Genomic DNA, 24,931 nt, shown 5'->3' with positions numbered 1-24,931 from the left:
ACTGCGTTCAGTTTGAGAATTAATCTTTTATGCGGGACTTTGTCAATCGTAACCTTCCCCATAATAAAATAACTTAAAATAATAATGTAGCTGCTGCAACTAAGTACTGCAACCAAGTCATTTCTAGCTATTTTCAAAATATGTATATGTTTACTTTAGATATCAGGGAAACCTATTACAAAAAAAGTCAAGCCAATTTAAATAAACAAATAAATGTTGTTGTTGTTGTTGTTGCGTGTTTGAGGTCGAGAGCCTGGGAGGAGGGTGTGTTTGGGAGGAATATCCACACTTCGTCGCTGGCAGGCTGGCTGGCGTTCTTACACACCTGAACATATTTGCAGTTTGCGAGTTTATTTCTTATTTTCTATTTTTATTCACCACGGGAAGTCGGGATGATATAATGGATTGAAATGACCATATGACAGCCTTCCTTTTCTCCTTTATTGTTTCTTTTTATTTCTGCCTCGTTTTCCCTTGCACCCCTCCTAGGGGCGGTTTAGTTTTTTTCGACTACAGTTTTTTTTTTCTCCTCATCACCAGCACCAGTAGAGACGGACGCTGTCTGTGTTTAGTATGTTCTCGCTTTAGTTTTTTTTTTTTTTTTTTAAAGAATAAAGGACTGCCTGAAACAAGAAAACAGATTATAAAGGGAAAGCTGGGACCGCGCATGACCCGATAGAGCATATAAAAAGGTAAACATCTGAAAATACTCGAAAAACGGCGAGTGTAGTTTTGAGTCGGCTACAAACCGTGTCTCGGAAATCCACTTCCCGTGTCTAGGCTGGTGGTAGTACTATTAACACGTTAAATTGGTTGAAAACAAAAGGGTGCTCAAAGCGGCTAGGTCTAGGACTGTGGAGAATATAAGGGTACAGTCGTAAAACGGTTTTGTTAGGAGCACAATACAAACATGTTTGTTTTAAATACACTACAACGTGCTTTGCAGGGGTTGTAGATGTGAACGTTGTAAACACATCATTGTGCGTGGTGCCTTTGGCTTTTTGCATTTAAGTTGCAGTGAGTGGTGGTGTTCTTAGGGTTGGGGGCATGGGCGACATGTAGGGTTCCACTTCCTACTGTGATTATTTACCCCTTTTGGTGTTTTCGAGAGCAAGTGAAGAAGGGTTTAGCCATATTGTACAGTTTGTTTGTTTTTAAAAACAAATTGTACTTTAACATAAAAAAACAAAGTCAATTAAATTCTAATCATTTAAGCTTCTTTGTTTCGTGTGGCTCCAGTGGCTGGCCTACGAGAGTGTTTTTCGTATGCGCCTTTTAAGTTATTGTGTATGAGAAGAGTTGTTTTATTCTTATAAGAACACGGGAGCTGTCAGGAATTCAAAAGCGATTATAGTATATATATATATAAAACGCGAAACGACAGAGTCCGTACTATATTTGGAGGTTCAGGCCTGGTGAAATTCATAATGTGTGTGTGTTTTTTTTTTCTTTACACGATTTTAGAAGAACACCGATCACCTTTCTTTTGTCATTTCAAACGAGACAGTTTTTTTAATGGGATTGTTGTATAACTTTAAAATGCTTCTTCTTGTCTACATTGTTAAATGTTTATATATATATATAATATATAAAAAAACTTCTTTATATATATATATATATATATTTTAAACTGAAATGTAGGCTAACTTGGTATCTTTTTTGAGAGGGAAAATTTGCCTTTTTTATATATATTTTTTTGTTATATAAATTAAACCAGTTAACGCTTTATTTTAGTATATTAACTAAGTTATGTACTATTTATTTTTTTACCATTAATGGTGTATTTTAATTTGTTCAAAAAACCCCGCTGCGGTTAAAATATTATTTGTACTATTTCGTTTCAATTACTCAGGGCAAAGACCACCTCCATTTTATTTCTAGGCCTTGCCTTAAAAACACAGGCAGCACTTTCCAGAGCTGCAGTTTCTTCTTATACTGTAATTGTAAATCTGCCTTGATTCGCGTGTACGCTTATGTGCCAGGTACACATGGTGACACTAGCGTATATTATATACACTGCCATGCTTTATTCGCAGTACATATCTATTGAGAACAAAATGTTACTTTGTTTTTGGTGTTGCGTTCCACAAAGATGCGACACGGGGTTAGCGTTAAAACAACTGTATCAGAATTATAACTACCGGTGTTGTGCCAAATTGTGCCTCCTGGCAGATTTGGAACTCAAGGTCAGTGTTTATGAAAGTTTTCTGAGCAGATACACACATTTAAACATGTAACTTTTTTTTAATGCACACCAAAGATATATTTTATGACAAATGACCATTAATGTCAAACCGGGGCCTTTTTCTGAGTGAGCACAGTCACATTTCCGGGTCGAACTGTCCATAGGGCAACACTTAGTAGGGGGGGCAAACAGAAAAGAAAAACAAAAATCTAGTTTTAACTTATATATGTGTGTGTATAATATAACAAGCCTTTAAAAAAACATTTTTAATGCACAAAAACCTGCTCATTGTTTACCCAGAAGTGCATCTTTGATTTACTGTGCATGCTGAACTAACTTTGAGTTTCAATAAATAGAAAAATAACATCACAATTAAAAAAAAAAAAAAAAAGTGCTGCATTTTTTTGTTATTAGGAAATCGGTGACTTGTTTGTACAATAAGTGCCTCTCACTGTAAAACACCTATCAAAAGTGGATGACTGTAGAAGGCCAGCCCGGTCGAAAACGCCTTTAGTTCGTCTTCAGATATTTAGTACACATACTGATTGCACCAATCAGAATATGGAAGGCCATCCGGGACAAAAACACGTTATTTAGTACATGTTTCAGATATTTAGGACGTGTATTGATTTCGACCAATCAGAATACATAAACTATGCGTTATAAATAAGTTAATTAAGCATTTTCAATGTAGTGGCTGGTCATTTTACAGTCGTACCCATATAGGGGCTGGTCATGTTACAGACTTGCAACATAATTACAAGAGTAGCCAATCACCTTCGGGATAATATCCCGGAACACACTGCCCGATGCAACTGTCGCATCTCAATGGAGGAAGTCACGTCATAAAAAAATCTTTGCGAGCGGGCATCACACACTGCCTGATTTTAAATCGATGGAAGGGATGCACAATTTGTGATTTTTTTCTGATGTTTGACCTGCCGTGGATGCATAAAGTACAGCGGCAATATGTGAAAGCATAAAGGTTGTGGCACAATTTTGGATAGAAGGCGATGCGATCGTGAAAAGTTTTAGACATGTTGCATTTTTCTATTCTGATGCATTATGAGCATCAACAAGTTACTCAAAGCCTCCACTAGTATTTTCTATTATAACAACCGTGACTTGCATAAAGAAGGAAAAACATTGAGTGAAATAGCTTGCATCACTCGATTTACAAGGTGTGGTATCGGAAGCATAATCAACAAGTACAGAGAAACATTATGTGTAATTGACAAAACCAGGACTGGAAGACCCCAAAAGCTGTCTAACTAGGATGAGCAATACTGGAAAATAATATCCTTAAGGAATAGAAAGAAGACAAACGTTGAATTGACAACAGAACTGGCAGAAGGCACAGGTGTTGTTGTCCGTCTATCAACAGTCCAAAGCACCTTTGACCATTGTTCCATATTCAATTCAATGCTTGTCTTCTTTCTATTCCTTATTATTATTATTATTATTATTATTATTATTATTATTATTATTATTTATTTCTTAGCAGACGCCCTTATCCAGGGCGACTTACAATCGTAAGCAAATACATTTCAAGTGTTACAATACAAGTAATACAATAAGAGTATTGCTCATCCTTGTTAGACAGCTTTTTGGGTCTTCTAGTCCTGGGTCTGTAGCAACATCGTAACTCAACTGAAATATTCCAGCAACTTTGTTAAAAGGTTGTGTGTCAGTGGGAACTAAGTAACAGTTTTGTTTTATAACAAAATTACATTGTATTGTACACCCTCGTTGTATGTACTGTTTAACAAGGATACAGTATGCAAAACGATGGAAAAAGAACAAGCAGAAGTACGTATTTGTATTTAAAAACGGAATTACATCTACCATTTTATTTATTATTATTATTATTATTATTATTATTATTATTATTATTATTATTATTAATAACAGTTAAATCCACTAAAAGACAGCCCTGTAGATATCAGAACACAGGCGTGTAGGCTACGCTTACTGCACAATAATAATAATACAAACTTCTAAAATGTTGAACAATAATGAACAATAAAAGCAATAAGTATCATTATCAAAAATAATTTATTGTTTAATCTCAAACTTGTACATTAATACAACAAAACACGTTAAAATACACCAAGAGGTTTGTATCTGGCCCATTTCAGCACACTTAAAATTATCAAAACTTTTAATAGCGTAATAACTGCGTTAAACAAATGTACATTACATATAGGCCTACCTTAAACTACGTTTTCTACTATTATTATTATTTATTAATCCTGAGAGCCACTTTCGTTACTGTCACTACAGGCAATTATTTGAAATTTTACTGTGTGTGTGTGTGTATATATACTGTATATAACACACAAGGTATTGCATTGGTTTGTATACAGTGTCCGTGCCGATATCTTTTGAAAACAAGCCCCGAGAGCCCCAGTAAGCATTGCACTTTTTAACTATTAGAGAAAATATTTACAGAATACTTAAAAACTACTGCTACAACCATGGTTAATTTATTGTTAATGGCATTTAATCATGTTTTTATTTACTATGAAGGGAACATACTGTGTCGCCGAAATGTTTAGAATGAAACCATGTATTATGTTTTCCCTTCATTGTAAATAAAAGTGTGATTTGGTATAATTTAATTAAAACACTATTAATACATTTAAAATTACATAGTAGTTACAGTGGGGTTCCCGCTGAATTAAAGCGATTTCTAATGCTCTGAAACCGCTGGTTGATGCTCGTCTCGGAGGGTCCGGGTCTATCCAGCTTTTACTAGACTTTACCCAATACCAAGTCCACATACCGCCATGAATTGGAGGGGAATGGCAGATGTAAAACAACTTTTAATTGGATAATATATTACACAAACTATTTTCTTTAAATTCATTGGTTCTCATTTCATTTTCAGCGATCTGATTGGCCAAATCTGATAACGTCAAATGAGAATGTGTACTAAATATTTGAAACGCGTACTAAACACGTTTTTTGACCCTGATGGCTTTCCATATCAGAATACATAAACTACGCTTTCTAAATAAATGTAAATTAACTATGCATTTTCTACGTAGGGGCTTGTCATTTTAGAGTAGTACATGTAGGGGCTGGTCATTTTACAATCATGCAGCGTAATTGCAAAAGTAGCCAATCACCTTTGGGATACAATTCTTTCAGTTACAGACATGGAATACGCTTTAAAAAACTCAAGAAATAAGATAAATAGCAAATCATGTCAAGGAGAGATTTTCTTCTCCAGTGCAAATTTAGATTTGCCGAGAGCTGCCAACTTCTTGAGACAGACGATGTTGATCGTGACACGGTTCAGTTTGTATTAACAATGTACACAATCGTGTTTTTATTTTCGAATTATATTTATTTCAGATTTACACTAAACTATGAGTCACTGTAGCTAATATTAGATTCAATGTCAGATCTTTCCACACTTGTTTAAAATTACAAATTCTCTTGGAATACCCCCTCCCCCCGCAAAACAGATCTCCAAAAAAAAAAAAAGGATCATTTTTTTAATTTCATACTAAAGCAGTTTGTTCGACAGGTTTTTTTTGTTTTTTTTTAGTAGCCAACTAGGAGATGTAAATAAAATACACAAGTAAAACTTAAAACTTCAAATAAGTAAAACTCCAAAAGACAAATGTGTGAGCCAACCTTATTTACAAGTGCAACCCTGGACTTCCACAGAGAAGGTCTCTGATTCCCAACACATTAAATAAATTGCATTGCTATAAAAAGACAGGCATTACATTCCCAGTTTTAGATTCAGAAATTACTATTAAGAAAATAAAAATGTTTTCATAAACTAGTGCTGACAGTATTCTAAATTGTTTCTCAGGCCATTCAGTCAAGTACTTCAATTCATTATAATGTTTCAAACTAGTTAAGCTTGTACATTCTCAGGCAACCAAACCGATATCTTGTTTCAGGTCTGCCGATTAGTAGTGACTTATTTAACCACAGAAACAAAGCAAATACATTGTGTCAAGTTTACACAGCAGTTAAGTCGTTTATAGTTGCACGTGATACATGCACACACACACACACACACACAGCACTAGCAACAACCAGCGAAAGGAAGGACAGCATACAGATACAGATGTGGCGCTCCTGTTATGCTGCTCTCCATATACTGTATGTACGGCTCGGGGTGAATTTAAGCCCTGCATATGAGTTACAGTGGGGTTACCACTGAATTAAAGCGATTTTTAAGGCTATAAAAACACATAATCAACACGGCAGACTCTTGAGCCTCTATTTAGAAGTTTTAGACAGCAAAAAATAAACAAACCAGGTTATGCACGCGCAGGCCTAGTGATCTCTATGGAAAGCCATCTGGGACACAAATGCATTGTGGTGCTTTAGAGCGAGCCAGAATCTCATGGGACAGAAAAAAGGCAAGCGCATCATTCTGAAATGCCTCGCTTAAACAGTACCCAACTTCCTGAAAGTGTTGTATAGTGATTTTTATATAAACTGTATATATTATATATATTTTGTTACGACTTTGTTATGTGGAGTGTAATAAACTTTACAACGCCATTTCCACGTTTGTTTTATTTTAAGTGTTTAAAGTTACATTTCAGTGTTTGTTTGCTTGCTCAGCCACAAAACAGGCACAAGTAAACCTCATGTTGTTACTTTATGAAAATGTGTCGATGGCCACTCTTTACTGTGAAGAAACGGCAATGGCAAGGAATGAAAAAAAAATGCGTTGTCAGCTTTATGTACTATTTATTTCGGGGAATAAACAAATCATTGTTTACTTTGAGCTGCTATTTGGCATCCTTTGTTTTGTACTTAATTCACTGGGGTAAAGTAAGTTCAACACAACTTATTCTTTACTCCTGGGATATTTTTCTATTTTAACGTGTTACAAATTGTAAGGTCTTGCTGTAAAATAAAGGCACACATACAGGAGCCACGGCCACGCCCCTCTGCTGCTATGCTGTCTCTGCCTGTGTTCAGAGCAATACAATGGCTTTTATTACTTTTTGAACAACGAACAAATATCCAAATAAATATTTAAATATCCGAACATGAAAATCCTGTGTTCGTCCAAGCACTATTTTTAACTGGATAATTTATTACACATACTACTTCCTTTAAATTATTGGTTCTCTTTTAATTTTCAGTGATCTGATTGGCCAAATTAGTACATGTAATAATTAGAATTCCAACACACATTAAAGTCAAATTAGAACGTGTACTAAATATTTGAAACCTGTACTAAATAACACGTTTTTGACCCGGATGGCCTTCCAATAATACAGAAAACAGTACGTGTTCTAAATAAATGCATTTATGTAGGGGCTGGATATTTTACAGTGGTACCTAGTCATGCTGACATAGTTACTTGTAATGACTTCGTATTTACAGCGTAATTACAAGAGTAGCCAATCCCCTTCAGGATAACATCAAGAATTAGGAAATTGGAAAATAAAGTGGGAGAGATTTTTTTTCTATGGTGCAAATGTAGACTTGCTGAGTGTTGCCAATTTAAGGTTACCAGGCGTCTCTGGAAAACTGGGATTGTCACAGTTTTCAGCCTAGATTGTTTGTTTTGTCCTGGTTGGAAAAATAGTAAAATGTTCCCAGTTTTGGACTTCCATAAGCAACTGCTTCAGTGCACAACATCTGTGCTGCAGTAAAACATGCAGGAGGCATTTTAAAAAGGTAATATTTTGTTTACAACATCAACATGTGATAATTGCTTATGTTAAAGTAATTGAATGTGTCTCAAGTGCAACACTATGCATTATATATATATATATATATATAAAATATATATATGATATATTCTTTTTACTAATGTTTATTTGGGGGCCACAAAGGCACAGATGAGTTGCAGAGCGAGTTGCAGATGAGTAAGTCCACTGCTGAGACGGGCCAGTGAAAGCACATAATTTATTCCCACCCCTAGAACTCCCAAACCACGCCTGACATGTTAGTAATTCAAAGCAGTATGTTTTCCTGACACACAGCACTAACCAATCACCTTGAGTTTTTAGCTTTGCATACTGATTCAGGGAGTGGGGAAATGGAATACTAATGTGGTGTAATTGTCAAATTATTACGCAGTGCACTTGGCTGCTAAGTGCCAGTGTAGCCCACTTGAGCTGTGCACAATCATTACAGCAACTCCTCTCCTGAGCAAACAGGAAGATCTATTATTACATTGTGATGGAAATAGCAAACTTAATCTTTAGCATTAACATCTTTTCCTGGGCTGTTCAGTCAGTATTCGGCTTTCCAAATACAGGGAACAAGCAGAAAAGCAGCTTCAGCTCCTTTTATTTCAGAATTTCAGAATTGAATTCACTGACCAGATCTTTGCTGTCGACAGTAGATTCTATATGTGCGGTAGATATGCGCTAATCTGGACCTCAGTAATTGCCTGTATTCAGAACCACTCTTGTAGCATTCACACTGATAGCTGTTGTAGAAATTACATTTCCAAGCAGGGCAAAGTTGAAATATTACTGCAAACTGTGACCAGTACAGTGCAGATGATTTTAATGTTTTTTTTTTAAAAAAACATGCATTCAAGTTACAGTTTACAGTGTTTTATTTTGCATTTTCCACCAAATGTTTACTGATGAAATTGGATGAAATTATCAAGAGTATAACGAGCATAAAGCAAAGACTAGACGAGGATTCTTTTTGTACCATAGAGATTCTAGTCCGCACTCACTTTTTGTACCATGGAGATTCCAGTCCGCACTCACAGCTGTGACTGACAGTCCCAACTGCTTCAGGTTAGCAGGACTGCTCGCTCATTCACGAAATGTCAATGTTGTATTTAAAATGCTTGTAAAGTTTCCCTGTGTCCCCGTCCAGCCACAAGAGAGCCCAATCCTGAGCGAGAGTCTCGTTCTTGTCCAGAAGGAGACACCCAGAGTGAAAAAGGATGTCAGCCCGAGGGGGAAAGAAGAAAAGCACCAAGCAGTCTCGGTCCGGGCGGGCCGGGGTCATCTTCCCTGTGGGCAGGATGATGAGGTACCTGCGGCGGGGGACACACAAGTACCGCATTGGCATGGGTGCGCCCGTCTACATGGCAGCCGTGATCGAGTACCTGGCAGGTAGGCACCTGCACCCCGGGGACTGTGGAGTAACACACTATTGCAAGCACTGCTGGGGTGAACAGGGCTAGTCCTGTTTGAATACTCATTCAAAATTAAAATAAATATAAAAATATATGCTTTTATTTTGACTTGGCTGGAAAACACAAGTATAAGTCATACCATATTAGAGTAAAAAAAAAAAAAAGAGAATCTCCCAGAAGTAAAACATAAAATGACCTTAAAATAAAGAGGAGAGAAACACAGTAGAATGAATCTGATTTATTTCAAACATCATTGATGCCTTGGTTTCCTTTGCATGATATATATTTGATGCAGTCATTAATACATTATTTTATTTAAACAAATAAGAATGTGGTCATTTTTGCCCCTGGATTAATATCGGGCAGTGTTTTGCTTATATATTCAAATGTTTGCCCAGCACTCATTTCTAGTCTCCAAAGCTGCCTATAAATCGTGTGTTGCAGTGAGTGCACTGGAAAGCAGCACAGATTTAAAAAGTGGAAACAGAAACCCTGGGGTACTTGAGAGTGAGAACTGGTGTTGACTGATCGTGAAACCAGAACATTCAGATACCCAATATTCTCTGTGTAATAATGTTTTTCTAGATGTCCCATTTAACAAACACAATCGCAGCCTTTTAGAACTGCTTGAACACAGAGAAAACGCTTGTGCTAATTGTTCATTCTCTACCTCTGCATACACGCATTCATTCACACCTGGTTATGGAGAGTGGTAAAACATTCACAATGCAGGTAGAGTGGGCCCACAGCACAGCCTCAAAATGTTTATTTTCTTTGAACTCTTCGTCGCAATGGGCTATAAGATCTAGATATTTATTCTGAGAAGAGTTTACAATAAAACACAGAAACAGTTTGGTCTTAAATATAATATATGGGAGACCTGGAAACTAAAAATCCCCATATAAACATGGCTGGTGTACTTTACTTAAACAAGCACACTTTATGGCAAAGTAATTTACTGTACTGTTCGACGTTTGTTTCACAGACATTATTCAATGTGACAATATAAGCATAAGCACTGGTAATTTAAGCTGCATACAGTTCTCTCCTATAAGCCTCTGGGCTGGGTATTAGATTGCACTCAGTGCATTATTCATACAGAGGGGCAGGTCCCTGGAGGTTCTGTCCTTGTGCTCTGCTGGTAAAGAGACACTTAGCCAGGGACCGGCAGGTCATTCTTTGACTAATTGAGTTGGGTCTTTTTAATATGATGCTAATATAGCAGATGGGACTTGTGGCCCCTCCCCCACAGACAATAATAGTGGGTTGGTTGTATTTTATCTCCTAGTGGAGGATGTGTTGGAGCTGAAATCTCTTACTCCTCCCCGTGTGGGTGTGTTAGTGCTGAAATCTCTGACTCCTCCCTGTGTGGGTGTGTTGCAGCTGAAATCTTACTCCTCCTATGTGGGTGTGTTGTGTTGCAGCTGAAATCCTGGAGTTGGCAGGCAACGCGGCGAGGGACAATAAGAAAGGCAGGATCACCCCGCGCCACATCCTGCTGGCCGTGGCGAATGACGAGGAGCTCAACCAGGTGAGATCAGAACCCTGCTGACTGGGAGGCAAACCTGGGGTCCGAAGGCATCGGTTTAGCCTTTACAGCTGGTTTCACAGATGCTCATTAGCATGCATCTTAGACGGCCGTTAATTGTTGTAAATTTGGTGCAAATTTTGTGCAGGTAAAATCTCAGTAAATGTAGCCCCTACCCAGTCCCTTTGCTTTGTCTTTGGTAGCCTTGGTATCAGTCATGGAGCACACACAGTACATTCCAGGGGCTACGCTCTGAATACTAGGGGAGTAGAGATTCATGGTGTGCCTGTGAATTGAGATATTTACTTTACCCCCTGCATCATATCATGACTAAAAGCACTAAATCACATCTACCAGCCTGTTGGCATCTTTTTGTTTTTTCTAGCCTCAAAAGATCTGACTTCAGTCAATCAAAAGGCTTACATATCCATGTTTTATTTGTATTTTATTAAATCTTTGGTAAATGTGGATATTAAAAGTGAGACTCCTAAGTCTAAATTAAAACCAATCTGCAACATAACGCTGTACCACGCTGCCTCTCTGTCCAGGTGTGTCCTAACAGACGCAAGCAGAGCTGCACTGTGGTTAACCTCAGGAAGAGACAGTTATTGCTGCTGTGGACTCGCTCCCACCACCAACCGCTGACTCCAATTACCTCCCCAAGCTGGCTTTGTGGTTGGGTTGTGCAGGCTGGCAGAGAGGAAGCAGTATCTTTATATAGGGTAGTTTCTGTTAAAGGACATTTTGTACTTTCTGAACATTGGAAAGCTCACACCGATTAAATCGGTGTTCTGTAGAGAATAGCCCTGTGTTGTACTACTGCATGTCACTTCATTACTGTACAGTGGCAACCTGCTCAAACTTACTGGACAGTTACTGCTGAATTTGCCTACACAGTGTCTCTCTTTCTTGGTGATTATTCACAAAAAAACAGTGCAGTCTATTTAATTGTGAAAGGTGACCGCTGCAGTTTTAAAACATGTGATATTCAGATCTGCTTCTGTTTTAGATCAGTTGTATAATGTGGTTTGAAGTGATATTAAGTGGTGGGGAAGATGTTGACAGATTACATTCAATAAATTATGAGGGAGTGTTACAATAGCCATTATCTGGCTTTTTGCAGCACTCAAGCAGAATTTTCTCATGTGTCTGTGCATTTTGATGTTTCACACAGTGTTGTGTGTGATGGGATCTGCAGGTTGATTGTTCACACAGTGCTGTGTGTAATGTGATATGTAGGTTCCTGCTCATACCTTGTTGTGCTCCTCTAGCTGCTGCGCGGGGTCACCATAGCCAGCGGGGGGGTCCTCCCCCGAATCCACCCTGAGCTACTAGCTAAGAAGCGGGGCGCCCGGGGCAAAGTGGACGCCCAGTCCTCCCCGCCCGAGAAGAAGGCAAAGAAGGCATCAGTCGTCAAGAACACCAAGAAACCCGTCGCCAAGAAGCTGGGCAAGAGCAAATCAGCCAGGAAAACGAGGGTACGTACCGACAGATCCGTTCCTGTGTGTTCAGAAAGGGCTTATTATACTTCACTGTGTGTTTATCTATCTCTATCTATTAGTGTGTGTTTAGGTGTCTCTGAAAGCAATAACACTCCAGTGTGTTCAAATATGGACCAATATCCACACACTCCCATAAGTTAGACACATTGGTATGCATCTCACTAACTTGTTAAACAGCCCAAATATTCAAACACCGTGGAGTACACCTGACCGCGGCAACAATAGGGGTACAAGGAAAATAAGAAATAAAGTTGGATGTCTCCTTGTGGCAAAGTGGTTTCAACGACAAACAACAAAGTACTAGTGAAATGAGGTTTATTTATAATCCAAATGTCACTTGACAACAGCAGTAATAAAGGAGGACTGGAAATACACAACGATGTGTATTGCTCAGGGTTTGAATTTCAGTGTACGATCGCTGTCTTTAAGCATTATAGAAACTCCGTACACTGCAGTGTAAGTAAACAGTTTTGAAAAAAAAATACGATCTAGGTGTTTTTTGCCAGCGGTGACTTTTGCACATATTACTCAGGTTACACACGTATTACTCAGGCACTGTAAAAGCTGCTTATCTGGTTCATGGCTTGTTTTAAAAGTACAGACTCGGGGCTTTCCAAAGTATTCAGTATGTGTATGTGGTACTCCTAGCCGGAACTACGACTGCCTGGAGTTAAGCCTCTCATCATGTGAGTTCACAGCTTAGGTTTAGTTTTGAGTTTGTTGCGCCGTCATTGAAGCAGCTAGACTGAAAGGGGCGGTATCGTTAGAAAGCTTAGAAGCTCAGGTCCCCCCCATGTTCATTTCATATTGAGGTTCAGTAGTGCATTTCTTTTTTTTTTTAAGCCATCTATGATTACAATATATATAGCAGTGACCAAATATTATTTTTTTGGAAAAGTGTAGACTTGCTTGTGTGTTTCGGATCATTGTCTTGCTGCATGACCCAGCTGCGCTTCAGCTTCAGCTCACGGACGGATGGTCTGACATTCTCCTGTAGAATTCTCTGATACAGAGCAGAATTCACGGTTCCTTCAATGATGGCAAGGCGTCCAGGTCCTGATGCAGCAAAGCATCCCCATACTACCACCACCATGCTTGACCGTTGGTATGAGGTTCTTACTGTGGAATGCAGTGTTTGGTTTTCGCCATACATAACGGGGCCCATGTCGGCCAAAAAGTTCCACTTTTGACTCATCTGTCCATAGAACATTGTTCCAGAACTCTTGAGGATCATCCAGGTGCTTTTTGGCAAACTTTTGGCTACTCTGCGATGAATCCCATTTTTGCCCAGTGTCTTTTTGATGGTGGAGTCATGAACACTGACCTTAGCCGAGGCAAGAGAGGCCTGCAGATCCTGGATGTTGTTCTAGGGTTCTTTGTGACTTCCTGGACGATTTTACGCCTTGCTCTTGGAGAGATTTTGGCAGGACGGCCACTGCTGGGAAGATTCACTACTGTCCCAAACTTTCTCCATTTGGACAATATGGCTCTGACTGTGGTTTGGTGGAGCACCAGAGCCTTAGAAATGGCTTTGTAACCCTTTCCAGTCTGATAGGTATCAACAACTTTTTTCCGGAGGTCTTCAGGAATTTTTTGTTTGTAGCATGATGTGCCTCTAAAACATGTGTGCTGACAACTTCACTCTGATGGTAAGGGCCAAAGTTAGTAAGATTTATATTGGGCAGGGCTGGCCCAAATCAGGCCTGGTTGTTAACCAAATTACTCAAACAGCTGACCCTAATTATCCCTTTAATTGGGTTGAGTTAACTCGGGGGTGCAATAACTTTTTCATACCTGAAGATTGCATGTTTGATTACCTTGCACACCAAACAAATGAAAGAAGCACCAAACATTGGTGTCATTTTTTCTCTGACTCCCTCTGTATACTACTACAACTCACAAAAAATTCTGACCAAATACAATGTGGAAAAATGTGCAAAAATGCACTGTATATAGTAACCACCCAAAATTGTACTGATAATTGTATTTATTATGAAACCAGAAATTGTGAGTTTAAGTTCATAATCGTCAGCACTAGGTACAGCCAGAATAATATAAACAACACAAATGTTATGCATGTTTGTCTGGTAGCGTTCTACTCACTGGAATGTTGAGTAACAATTTATACTATACCACACCTGTGTATCATTGCATCCTGATGAATGAACCAGACTCAAATGAACCTACTTTGTGTGATTTTTAATGCATGAAATAACTGACTTTGTTTGTTTGTTTATCTATTTTAAATGGTGCAAATTGCATTGTTGTCAAAATACCTTGATAAATGTGGCACATTGTACATTCAGATCAGTTCATAGAGATTATAGGAAGGCCATGTGCCCCGAATCTCCGTCTTCTCACCTCAGAACTGCACGAATGTATGTCCTGTGGGTGTGGGTTCAGGGAGGGGTGTCTTGTGGCCGGAAGGAGGGATTGTGTGTTGCTGCCTTCTAGGTTTAAATCACAGCCTGTTTCTTCCTCAGGAGAAGCATGCTGAGAACAACAAGGAGGGGGCCTCCAGCTCCACCACAGAGGACGGGCCTGGCGACGGCTTCACTGTACTCTCATCAAAGAGCCTCTTCCTGGGGCAGAAGGTGAGGGCCTGCATGACCGCAGTTCAAAAAAACCTAAACAGAAATCCTCTGTTTGAGATCTAATGCTTTCTAGCTGTAGTAGCAGAAGATTTCATCCCCTGGATATCGTAAGGACTAAAAATCTGTGTTTTTTTTATAGTCGAATGAACAGAAAGTGATGGTGTTGCAACAAGAATCGGTTTGTGGAGGAAAACCTCCCCACCTCACTAAGGGGGCAGAGTCTTCTGTGAAACCCAGTGTTTAGAAGGAACATGTACCAGTACTTAAAGTAAATAAAATACAGATGTCACGCTTTACCACAGTCTAATACTGGAGAGAGGGGAAAGGTGCTGGCCATGTTCCACGCGTCCTGCCTGTGTCTGTATTCACGGTGTTGCTCTTCTTTCTAACAGCTGTCCCTGACACAGAGTGAGATCCACAACATTGGATCCATTAAAGTGGAGGGGATCATCAACCCCACAAACGCAGACATCGACCTCAAGGAGGACGTGGGTGAGTGCGACCTGCACAGGACCAGTTTTGAGACCTTCCAGGTTTACACTGTTCGCTTCAATCTGTCACACTTGTGCCTCTTAGACTGTTTGTTTCAGCTCACAGTGAAATCTGGAATGGCATCAGCCTTTATGGAACTTTTGTATTATTCCCTACAGAGATGCATTTCCATGGAGAGTTTTACATATATTGTAGAAACAAGGGTTCTTTTGGGGATGCTTTTAATCAGATGAGTAAAAATATGGAAAACAAAATATGGTGTGTCTGCATATCAATACATATACACATATACATGCATGATGAATAAAACTCTCCCATTCCAGACCACAGTGTAAACGTAACAAGCTTAGAATAGACAGGTTAGGTAAGATTAATTGGAAGGTACTTTGAAGTAGGTAGTTAGGAAGGTGGTAATAATAATAATAATAATAATAATAATAATAATAATATTTATTTATTTCTTAGCAGACGCCCTTAGCCAGGGCGACTTACAATTGTTACAAGATATCAATTTTTTTTTTTTAAAACATACAATTACCCATTTATACAGTTGGGTTTTTACTGGAGCAATCTAGGTAAAGTACCTTGCTCAAGGGTACAGCAGCAGTGTCCCCAACTGGGGATTGAACCCACAACCCTCCGGTCAAGAGTCCAGAGCCCTAACCACTACTCCACACTGCTGCCCATAATAATAATAATAATAATAATAATAATTCATTTGGATAAAATTAATTCATCATTTGATAATTCTTGTATAACCCTATTTGTGTAAACGTGCACCAGCTGAAGAGTGTCACCGTACTGTTGAGGAACTCATGACAACATTCCCACATGAGTGACAAACATTTTAACTGTTTGAATAAGCGTAACAAAAGAGCACAAACCAATGAGCAAATTTGCAATCAATTGAATCTTGTTATTGAAGTCAATTGGGAAGAAATGTTTTAAGTAGCATAAGCAACTCGTAAATCTAAGAAAATAATCCACGGTATCTTGTGCCTAACAGCACGCTTATCGTTGTTTATCCCTTACGTAACCTAGCTGTAGAGAAGCCATTTGTGAAAGTGGAGCCTTGATAGGACATGCTCTATAGTTTATTGTATCAGATTCTGGGGATGCAGAGATTGGAGTAAAAAGGAATTTTCATTTAATTACTGGGTTCCCCAGTACGATCAGTGCTACAGACTGTACTCATGTAGGAATTAAAGCGCCAAGAGAGAAGGAATTTAATTGAGCATAAAATGGTACCATTCACTAAGGCTGTGGCAATGCCTAATTTTTCACTATCAATATATCGTTCTCTAAAAAAGCCGATGCATCGAAACATCGACGTTATGAAAAGGTAATAAAAAAAAAATAAAATAAACATTAATACATGTGGAGTATTACTCTTATCATACATCCGTGATCATGACACGCTTGAGTGACTATGACTGAAACATATGCACTTAATCACCTAATTAGTGAGACAGTTGATTGGACACTGGATATGGAGTGATTTCAGCTGTTGAATTGCAAACTTGAATAAAACAAAGAAAATCACAAAAAAAAAACAATATGCCACGTCTGTCAAGAGAGCAGCGCCTTCGTGCAATCGGCATGTTGGAGGCTGGACTAGGGCAGCGTACTGTGGCTCGCCATCTTGGGTGTTCACAGCCAACAATTTAAAACCTTAGACGGTATAACCAGACGTACTCTGTCAATGACAGGCCACAAACTGGGAGACCAAGAGTCACAACACCTGCTCAAGATCGACAGATCATTTTGCAGCATCTTTGTGATGTCAGTTGTTAATCAGCACAATAAAAAGTCACTGCTCCTGCTCTAAAACAGAGTTTGGCATTTTTCGATCACATCTAGTGAATTTTATCCAAATATAAGTGTTAAGTTTCTTTTGATGCTCAGTATATTTGACTGTCAATATAGATAGCAGATCCCCAAATTCAGTCAGAAATAGCGGGTTTGACTTGGGTGGTCAGTAAATAATTACAATATGAACAGGTAATGAACTGTTTAATGTCAAGGTTAAAACTTCAAAAAGATGAATAACCTTCAACAGTGTCCTGTTTGATTCTAAGTTCACTATGGAAAACAATAGCGGGTCCACCTCCCCGCCCAGTAGAGCGAGCTTTCTGGAAAAAAGAATAGTTAGGTGGAAAAGCCTCAATCAGGGAAACATTGGCATTCGGTCCAAGCCATGTTTCAGTTAGAGAGAATATCAATGTTGTAATCCTGAATAAAATCACTAATTAACAGAGCCTTATTAGACAGAGACCTGACATTAAATAAACCTAGGTGTAAATTGTTCCATGTAAAATGTGATTGCGCAGGGGTAATAGGAATTTGATGAAGGTTACTGTAGATACACCTCTGTGTTTACTCAGCGGGTAGCAGGAATGGCAGGATACTTTAACCTGAATTTTACATGCCTCTTTAGATTCCCTGCCCTCCCCAGTTCCTAGTTTAAATACCTTGCTAGGTGATGTTCGATGTTATCAGCTAGCCTGCTTGCCACTGACCTATTTAGGTGCAGTCCATACTTTCTATAATATCTATTTCTTTTCCAAAAGCAATCCCAGTTGTTTATGAATCCCAGCCCTTCTTGCACACACCAACCAGCCAGCCAAGTATTTGAGGCCCTAATTATACTGAATACTTCATCCCCACCACTAACAACAGATAGTAGACCTGAGAGAATAATTCTACTACATCCTAACTTTTCGAATCTTAGATTTTTCATTTGCACCAGCATATATAATGACCACAGACTCTTTTTTATGTGATTTAATAATCTCTGCACTCCTTATTCAATATCCTTTACTTTTGCTCCAAGGAGACAGGTAAAATCACTGTCGACACAGCTTAGAATTGAATCGCCTACTAACACCACCTCACCCCTGTGTTCATCCAGCACTAGGTCATCATAGCGTAGAATTGAATCATTTATTAACACCACCTCGCCCCTGTGTTCATCCAGCACTAGGTCATCATAGCGTAGAATTGAATCATCTATTAACACCACCTCACCCCTGTGTTCATCTAGCACTAACAAACTTCCCTAGTATGTTATAACTAAACACCTAGGTCCTATGTGTATACTAATACCGAGCATAATACATCAAATACTACGGTCCCAGCAAGTAAATAAGTACAGCATAAAACAAGGATTTCACGGTAACCAAGAGAGTAAACTTTAACAGGATCTATATATTATATACTACTTTTAGCAAATATAGTAGTAATCAAATGTGTGTACATGGAGAAACCAGTACAGTAGAACTTAACCAGTATCAGAAAACTTCCAAGTACCAACCACCAACCTTAGCAGCTGGTAGAAAAGAGGAAAATATCATGTATTTTTGTAGATACATAGATAAAAAGGAATACTTATTAATACCTGTTTAGAAAGACCATCAGTTGCAAGTATTTACTACCGAACTTGCTGCGTAGATTTAAGAAATGAAAAAGAAACAGAAGCAAAATAAAAGTATGCCTATAAATAATTATAGCCTGCTTAGTCAACGATCTACGCTGCTGCAAATTAAATCTATATAGCAATATTTGGACATCAATGTTTCAGTCCCGGTCTTACAGAAAACATAACAAAAGTCCAAAAACACAACGTTCAATACAGTTCCCAAAAAATAGCAAAGAGATCCAATAATAATAATAAAAAAAACAAAACTGAATGGCCATTCAAAAAATATTTATAATCCACAATCCAGCAGAAATAAAAGGATTGATCTCACCCGGTCGTAATGAATCCACTGTGTAGCTCCTCCAGCTTCTTGCTAGGAATTGCACATGGTTGAAAGTTATTCTTGATCCATAGCAATTCAACAGTGCTCCAAAGGTGTAAAATCAATAAACCCAGAGGTTGTTACAGTAAGCTGAACGTGAAACTCGTATAGCTGTATGTTTGTAGCACTATTATTAGTCTAAACACCTACTTAAACCGGTAGGAAAGAAAATAAATGCGTCTGACTAACAAAAATAGTTATTATTATTATTTATTTCTTAGCAGACGCCCTTATCCAGGGCGACTTACAATCGTAAGCAAATACATTTCAAGTGTTACAATACAAGTAATACAATAAGAGCAAGAAATACAATAACACAGACTAACACATTTACAAGCTCCTGGAAACTGCTTACTTTGTCTTTCTTCAAACATAGTAGGAACAGCAAGTTACCCCTGTACCTGGCTTTTTATACCTTACTGGTAATGAGCTCCAAACAAAGGAAGCTCCGCCCCCAACTACAGATGGCAGGTGGGGCCAAAGACAAAAGTGCATAGCCAGAAAAGTACCGTATTAACCCTAATATAAGAGGGTACTAAGACATGAAATATAACAGATGCCAACGAAGTTTTAAACTAGGCAACAATATAAATAAATATAGGGAGGGAGTTAAAAAAAAGATGCATTTACAATGAACTAGATTGTCTGGCCAGGCTTACTGGTGTTAATCAATCAATCAATCTTTATTTTATATAGCGCCTTGCATAGTGGACCACCATCACAAAACACTTTACAAGATACAGTAACAATAAGAAAATCCATAATACTTTAAATAGAGAAATGCATAATACATGATATACAGTGGAAAGTGCATAATACATGATAGTAACATAATACATGAAATAGTAGCAACAACACAGCAGCTAATGGCAGATATCAGGCTTAAAGAGCATGGAAAGCAAGAGAGAACTGGTGGGTCTTGAGAGTTGATTTAAAGCGAGCGACGGTGGGAGCATCACGCACCAAAGCTGGGAGAGAGTTCCAAAGAGTTGGAGCCATGAAGCTAAACGAGCGTTTTCCAAGTGTGGTGCACTTTTGCTTGGGGATAACAAGCAGGCCAGAGTCGGAGGACCCCAGCTTGCCGACAGGGACATAGCGGGTCAGCAAGGATGCGCAGGTGCTGTGCTGCTTGCAGCACATTGTGTGGCAGTTGCCACAGCTCAGTGCTTGGAATCTATTTCTCCCATCTATGTTGACGGCTCGGTGTCGTCCTCCTCTTCATACTTTTTCTAACAGTTACCCACTCACTTCCTGCCTTTCATCCATATTTACCTTCTCAGGTTCCTCTACATATAGAAACATGCCTTATGCAATATTTGATAAATCAGGATTTAATTATGCATGTGACAATTCTAAACTAGTCATTTATTTACACATTTATTTGATAGATACAGACGTGCTCAAATTTGTTGGTACCCTTACAGCTCATTGAAATAATGCTTCATTCCTCCTGAAAAGTGATGAAATTAAAAGCTATTTTATCATGTATACTTGCATGCCTTTGGTATGTCATAGAATAAAGCAAAGAAGCTGTGAAAAGAGATGAATTATTGCTTATTCTACAAAGATATTCTAAAATGGCCTGGACACATTTGTTGGTACCCCTTAGAAAAGATAATAAATAATTGGATTATAGTGATATTTCAAACTAATTAGTATCTTTAATTAGTATCACACATGTCTCCAATCTTGTAATCAGTCATTCAGCCTATTTAAATGGATAAAAGTAGTCACTGTGCTGTTTGGTATCATTGTGTGCACCACACTGAACATGGACCAGAGAAAGCAAAGGAGAGAGATCAGAAAGAAAATAATAGACAAGCATGGTAAAGGTAAAGGCTACAAGACCATCTCCAAGCAGCTTGATGTTCCTGTGACAACAGTTGCAAATATTATTAAGAAGTTTAAGGTCCATGGAACTGTAGCCAACCTCCCTGGGCGTGGCCGCAAGAGGAAAATTGACCCCAGATTGAACAGAAGGACAGTGCGAATGGTAGAAAAAGAACCAAGGATAACTGCCAAAGAGATACAAGCTGAACTCCAAGGTGAAGGTACGTCAGTTTCTGATCGCACCATCCGTCGCTTTTTGAGCGAAAGTGGGCTCCATGGAAGAAGACCCAGGAGGACTCCACTTTTGACAGAAAAACATAAAAAAGCCAGACTGGAATTTGCTAAAATGCATATTGACAAGCCACAATCCTTCTGGGAGAATGTCCTTTGGACAGATGAGTCAAAACTGGGGCTTTTTGGCAAGTCACATCAGCTCTATGTTCACAGACGAAAAAATGAAGCTTTCAAAGAAAAGAACACCATACCTACAGTGAAACATGGAGGAGGCTCGGTTATGTTTTGGGGCTGCTTTGCTGCGCCTGGCACAGGGTGCCTTGAATCTGTGCAGGGCACAATGAAATCTCAAGACTATCAAGGCATTCTGGAGCGAAACATACTGCCCAGTGTCAGAAAGCTCTGTCTCAGTCGCAGGTCATGGGTCCTCCAACAGGATAATGACCCAAAACACACAGCTGAAAGCACCCAAGAATGGATAAGAACAAAACATTGGACTATTCTGAAGTGGCCTTCTATGAGTCCTGATCTGAATCCTATCGAACATCTATGGAAAGAGCTGAAACTTGCAGTCTGGAGAAGGCACCCATCAAACCTGAGACAGCTGGAGCAGTTTGCTCAGGAAGAGTGGGCCAAACTACCTGTTAACAGGTGCAGAAGTCTCATTGAGAGCTACAGAAAATGTTTGATTGCAGTGATTGCCTCTAAAGGTTGTGCAACAAAATATTAGGTTAGCGGTCCCATCATTTTTGTCCATGCCATTTTCATTTGTTTTATTATTTACAATATTATGTTGAATAAAAAATCAAAAGCAAAGTCTGATTTCTATTAAATATGGAATAAACAATGGTGGATGCCAATTACTTTTGTCATTTTCAAGTTATTTCAGAGAAAATTGTGCATTCTTCGTTTTTTGTGGAGGGGTACCAACAAATTTGAGCACGTCTGTATGTGCCCAGGTGTGCGGTGCGAGTGCTGACTCTGTCTGTGTGTTTGTTTCAGGGAACGCACTGGAGAAAGCTGGAGGAAAGGAGTTCCTGGAATCCGTGAAGGAGCTCCGCAAATCCCATGGGCCTCTGGAAGTGGCAGGAGGTGAGAGCAGGGAGGGCAAAATGGCAGCAGTGTGAGGGACAGGGAAACTGGGCAGGATCCTGCTGGCAAAATCCAGTGCTGACGTGAACAAGGTTCAGACAGGGAGGGAGAGAAGGAGGCGAATATGTGTTTTCCAGTTCTGCTTTTGAAAAAACATCCAATGTAGACTACTACTACATTTCTTTGATGTTACTCTTCCTTTTTACATGAAATTCATAACTTGAAACACATTTTAGTTTTTAATGTAATTACAAAACTTTCACTTAAAAATGGGTTGAAAATTGTATGCAGTCACATAGCTGATGTGTGGTCACTTGAAATGTGTGTGTTTTTTTAAATGTCTTGTTTTGCAAATTTGGGCTACTTTGTAAGTTGCATGTTCCAGAAACTGTGTATAAGTGTATATGGATTTTAATTTTAACATTCTGGAAAGGGGCTGGCATTTTATAGAACTGCCTGGCAGATGAAGCATGAACAGGGGGTGAGGACTGTGAAAACCTGGGACACACAATCTCAAATAACATTTTTATTTTAAACCTTGAACAGAAAGGAGATCACCTGCTTTATCAAGAGACTGCTTGCTACTTGCATCAGCCACCCACCCGGTGTAATCGGCCACTGATTGGTTTTAGGAGCAGGTAGTGGTCAAAGGCAGCCAACATCTAAATGGCTGCAAAGACTTCTGCTGCTGCCACAGTATGTGGTTTAGAAGAGAGACATTCTTACCTATTAAAAACAAGGACTTTAGTTTGTTCCATGACATCTCAAAGGATAATTTACCTGGCAACATGGTTGTATTGGAGGCATCTGTACATACGTATGTCATGCTTTTAGAATTGAAAATATGTCTAGAGTGCCACTAATATCCAACTGGGGCGAAACAAATAGCGTAGTATCAGAAGGCTATAACGAGGCGTCTGTCTTTATGTATGTATGCACGTATGTCTCCATTTTGTTTACATGAAACCGGAACCCCAGTAACAAGTAGCTAGGCTAAAGAATTTAAGGAGAAACTCACCTCTATGCCTGTGTTGGAAGGGTCGATCTGAGAAGCCATCCTTAACACTCTAGTTCTATAACCAGGATTTTGAGGCTCTGTAAACAGTACTGTAAAAAATTATAACCGGTCTAGTCGAGACTTGAACCAAGTCTGCTGGTACTGGACCAGGGATGGTACCACGGTTTGAACCGAGTAGGTGTAATTAGTAAAACTAAAACAATGTTAGCACATTTAATAGTGTTAATTACACAAAAGCGAAATACGCAGATAGAAGTAACGTGTTACTTATCTGTCTGTAGCTCTCCCGTCAGGTGAAAGGATCTGTGTGTGCAGTGCGTATATGCCCTGACTGCGTCATATGCCCTGACGAGCAGCTTTTATATATCTATTCAGGTTTCAGGGTCTTTAGAGATAAATACCCATTAAGTAATGGTTACCTTTCATACTTTATAGGGAACCAGGCATTATGCAAGTAGCAATGCAGTGTACAGTAACACTGTACAGGTGCTGCCTCAGTCTGCTTATAGACAGCAATGCAGCTGTTCAAGACCTGGACAAGACTGGCTTGGTACCAGACTGGGGATGTAATCCCGGGTCGGTAGTGGGTCGGAACCGTGATGGTACCGGTTTGGTACCAGTACGCGGGAATGGAGCAGCTCGGTACGGTATGAGTCCACCGGTTTGCAGTTACCGCGGTTAGTACTGTAGAGGGAACCTGTGCAAGCTACTGGCAAAGCCTCTGTCAGTACTCACATGAAACCTGAGGAAAGCCTGCTTGTTAGAATGACCTAACAACCCCGTTCGAACAGGCTTGGTTTGGTACCAGTTTGGTAACTTTACCCGCAAAATGAGCGGCTCCATTTTAAAACGGCTTCGATATGAAAATAAAAAACAAACAATCGGATACAACTTCATATTTTTATTTATGAACATCATACATATTCTCAGAGCAGAAACACCGTATTTACATTGAAAATTAAACTTATTTCTTATTTCTTTCAAAAAGAGCACATATACAAAACATGAAAAACTAATAAAATAAACTACGCAGTAAACTTCTGTGTAAACAGGTGTAGAAAGCAATATGCACATATAAAATTATAAAACATAAATAACTAGTCATAAAAATAGCATAAAACAAAAATATAACAACTTAGGCAACGTGAAAGTGAAACAGTTCAAAGGTTCTGTCTGTCTGTTCAGAGTTCTCTTACAGCTTTCTAAGTACAATCTACGCAGAAAACACGCTTTTCAACTGTACTAATGCGTTTGCCACACACTGCCTTTTCACAACAGGTGCAGACATCAAAAGTTCTGTTTTTATTGCATTTAGCAACCTGGCATTGTCTTTTATTCCGTGTGCCAGTGGGCGCAGCGCTGGCTGCAGGTTGAGGGGCATTTGCCAGCCAGCTTTCGTGTCTCTTATCAAAATGTTTCTGCCGTAGCTCCAGGGCTAGCTGCAAAATGATGTCCCTCCGAGTGATTGTGTTGCCGGTGCACTCCTTGTACAAAACCAAAGCGTTGATGGCTGCCAGTTCCAAAACATTATAAAAAACAGACTCAGGCCACCTGTGAGGA

At 39.1% G+C, this 24,931-nt stretch overlaps 1 protein-coding gene across 1 annotated transcript in view; it reads left to right on the top strand.

The window, feature by feature from the left end:
- Positions 1 to 288: 288 nt before the first annotated feature.
- LOC117418163 (core histone macro-H2A.2) overlaps positions 289 to 24,931 on the top strand; it is a 32,819-nt gene continuing 8,176 nt past the window's right edge. Inside the window, exons 1-7 of the mRNA XM_034030826.3 lie at positions 289 to 692; positions 9,017 to 9,258; positions 10,706 to 10,812; positions 12,081 to 12,287; positions 14,795 to 14,905; positions 15,298 to 15,397; positions 22,264 to 22,353. Of these exons, the coding sequence (XP_033886717.1) occupies positions 9,087 to 9,258; positions 10,706 to 10,812; positions 12,081 to 12,287; positions 14,795 to 14,905; positions 15,298 to 15,397; positions 22,264 to 22,353 (787 nt within the window). The 5' untranslated portion in view covers positions 289 to 692; positions 9,017 to 9,086. The remainder of the gene's footprint in view (positions 693 to 9,016; positions 9,259 to 10,705; positions 10,813 to 12,080; positions 12,288 to 14,794; positions 14,906 to 15,297; positions 15,398 to 22,263; positions 22,354 to 24,931) is intronic.

The sequence above is a fragment of the Acipenser ruthenus genome, chromosome 13, assembly GCF_902713425.1.
Source record: "Acipenser ruthenus chromosome 13, fAciRut3.2 maternal haplotype, whole genome shotgun sequence".
NCBI classification, from domain to species: Eukaryota; Metazoa; Chordata; class Actinopteri; order Acipenseriformes; family Acipenseridae; genus Acipenser; species Acipenser ruthenus.
Note: the sequence above shows the minus strand (reverse complement) of the source record. Positions and strands in the feature narration are given on the sequence as shown.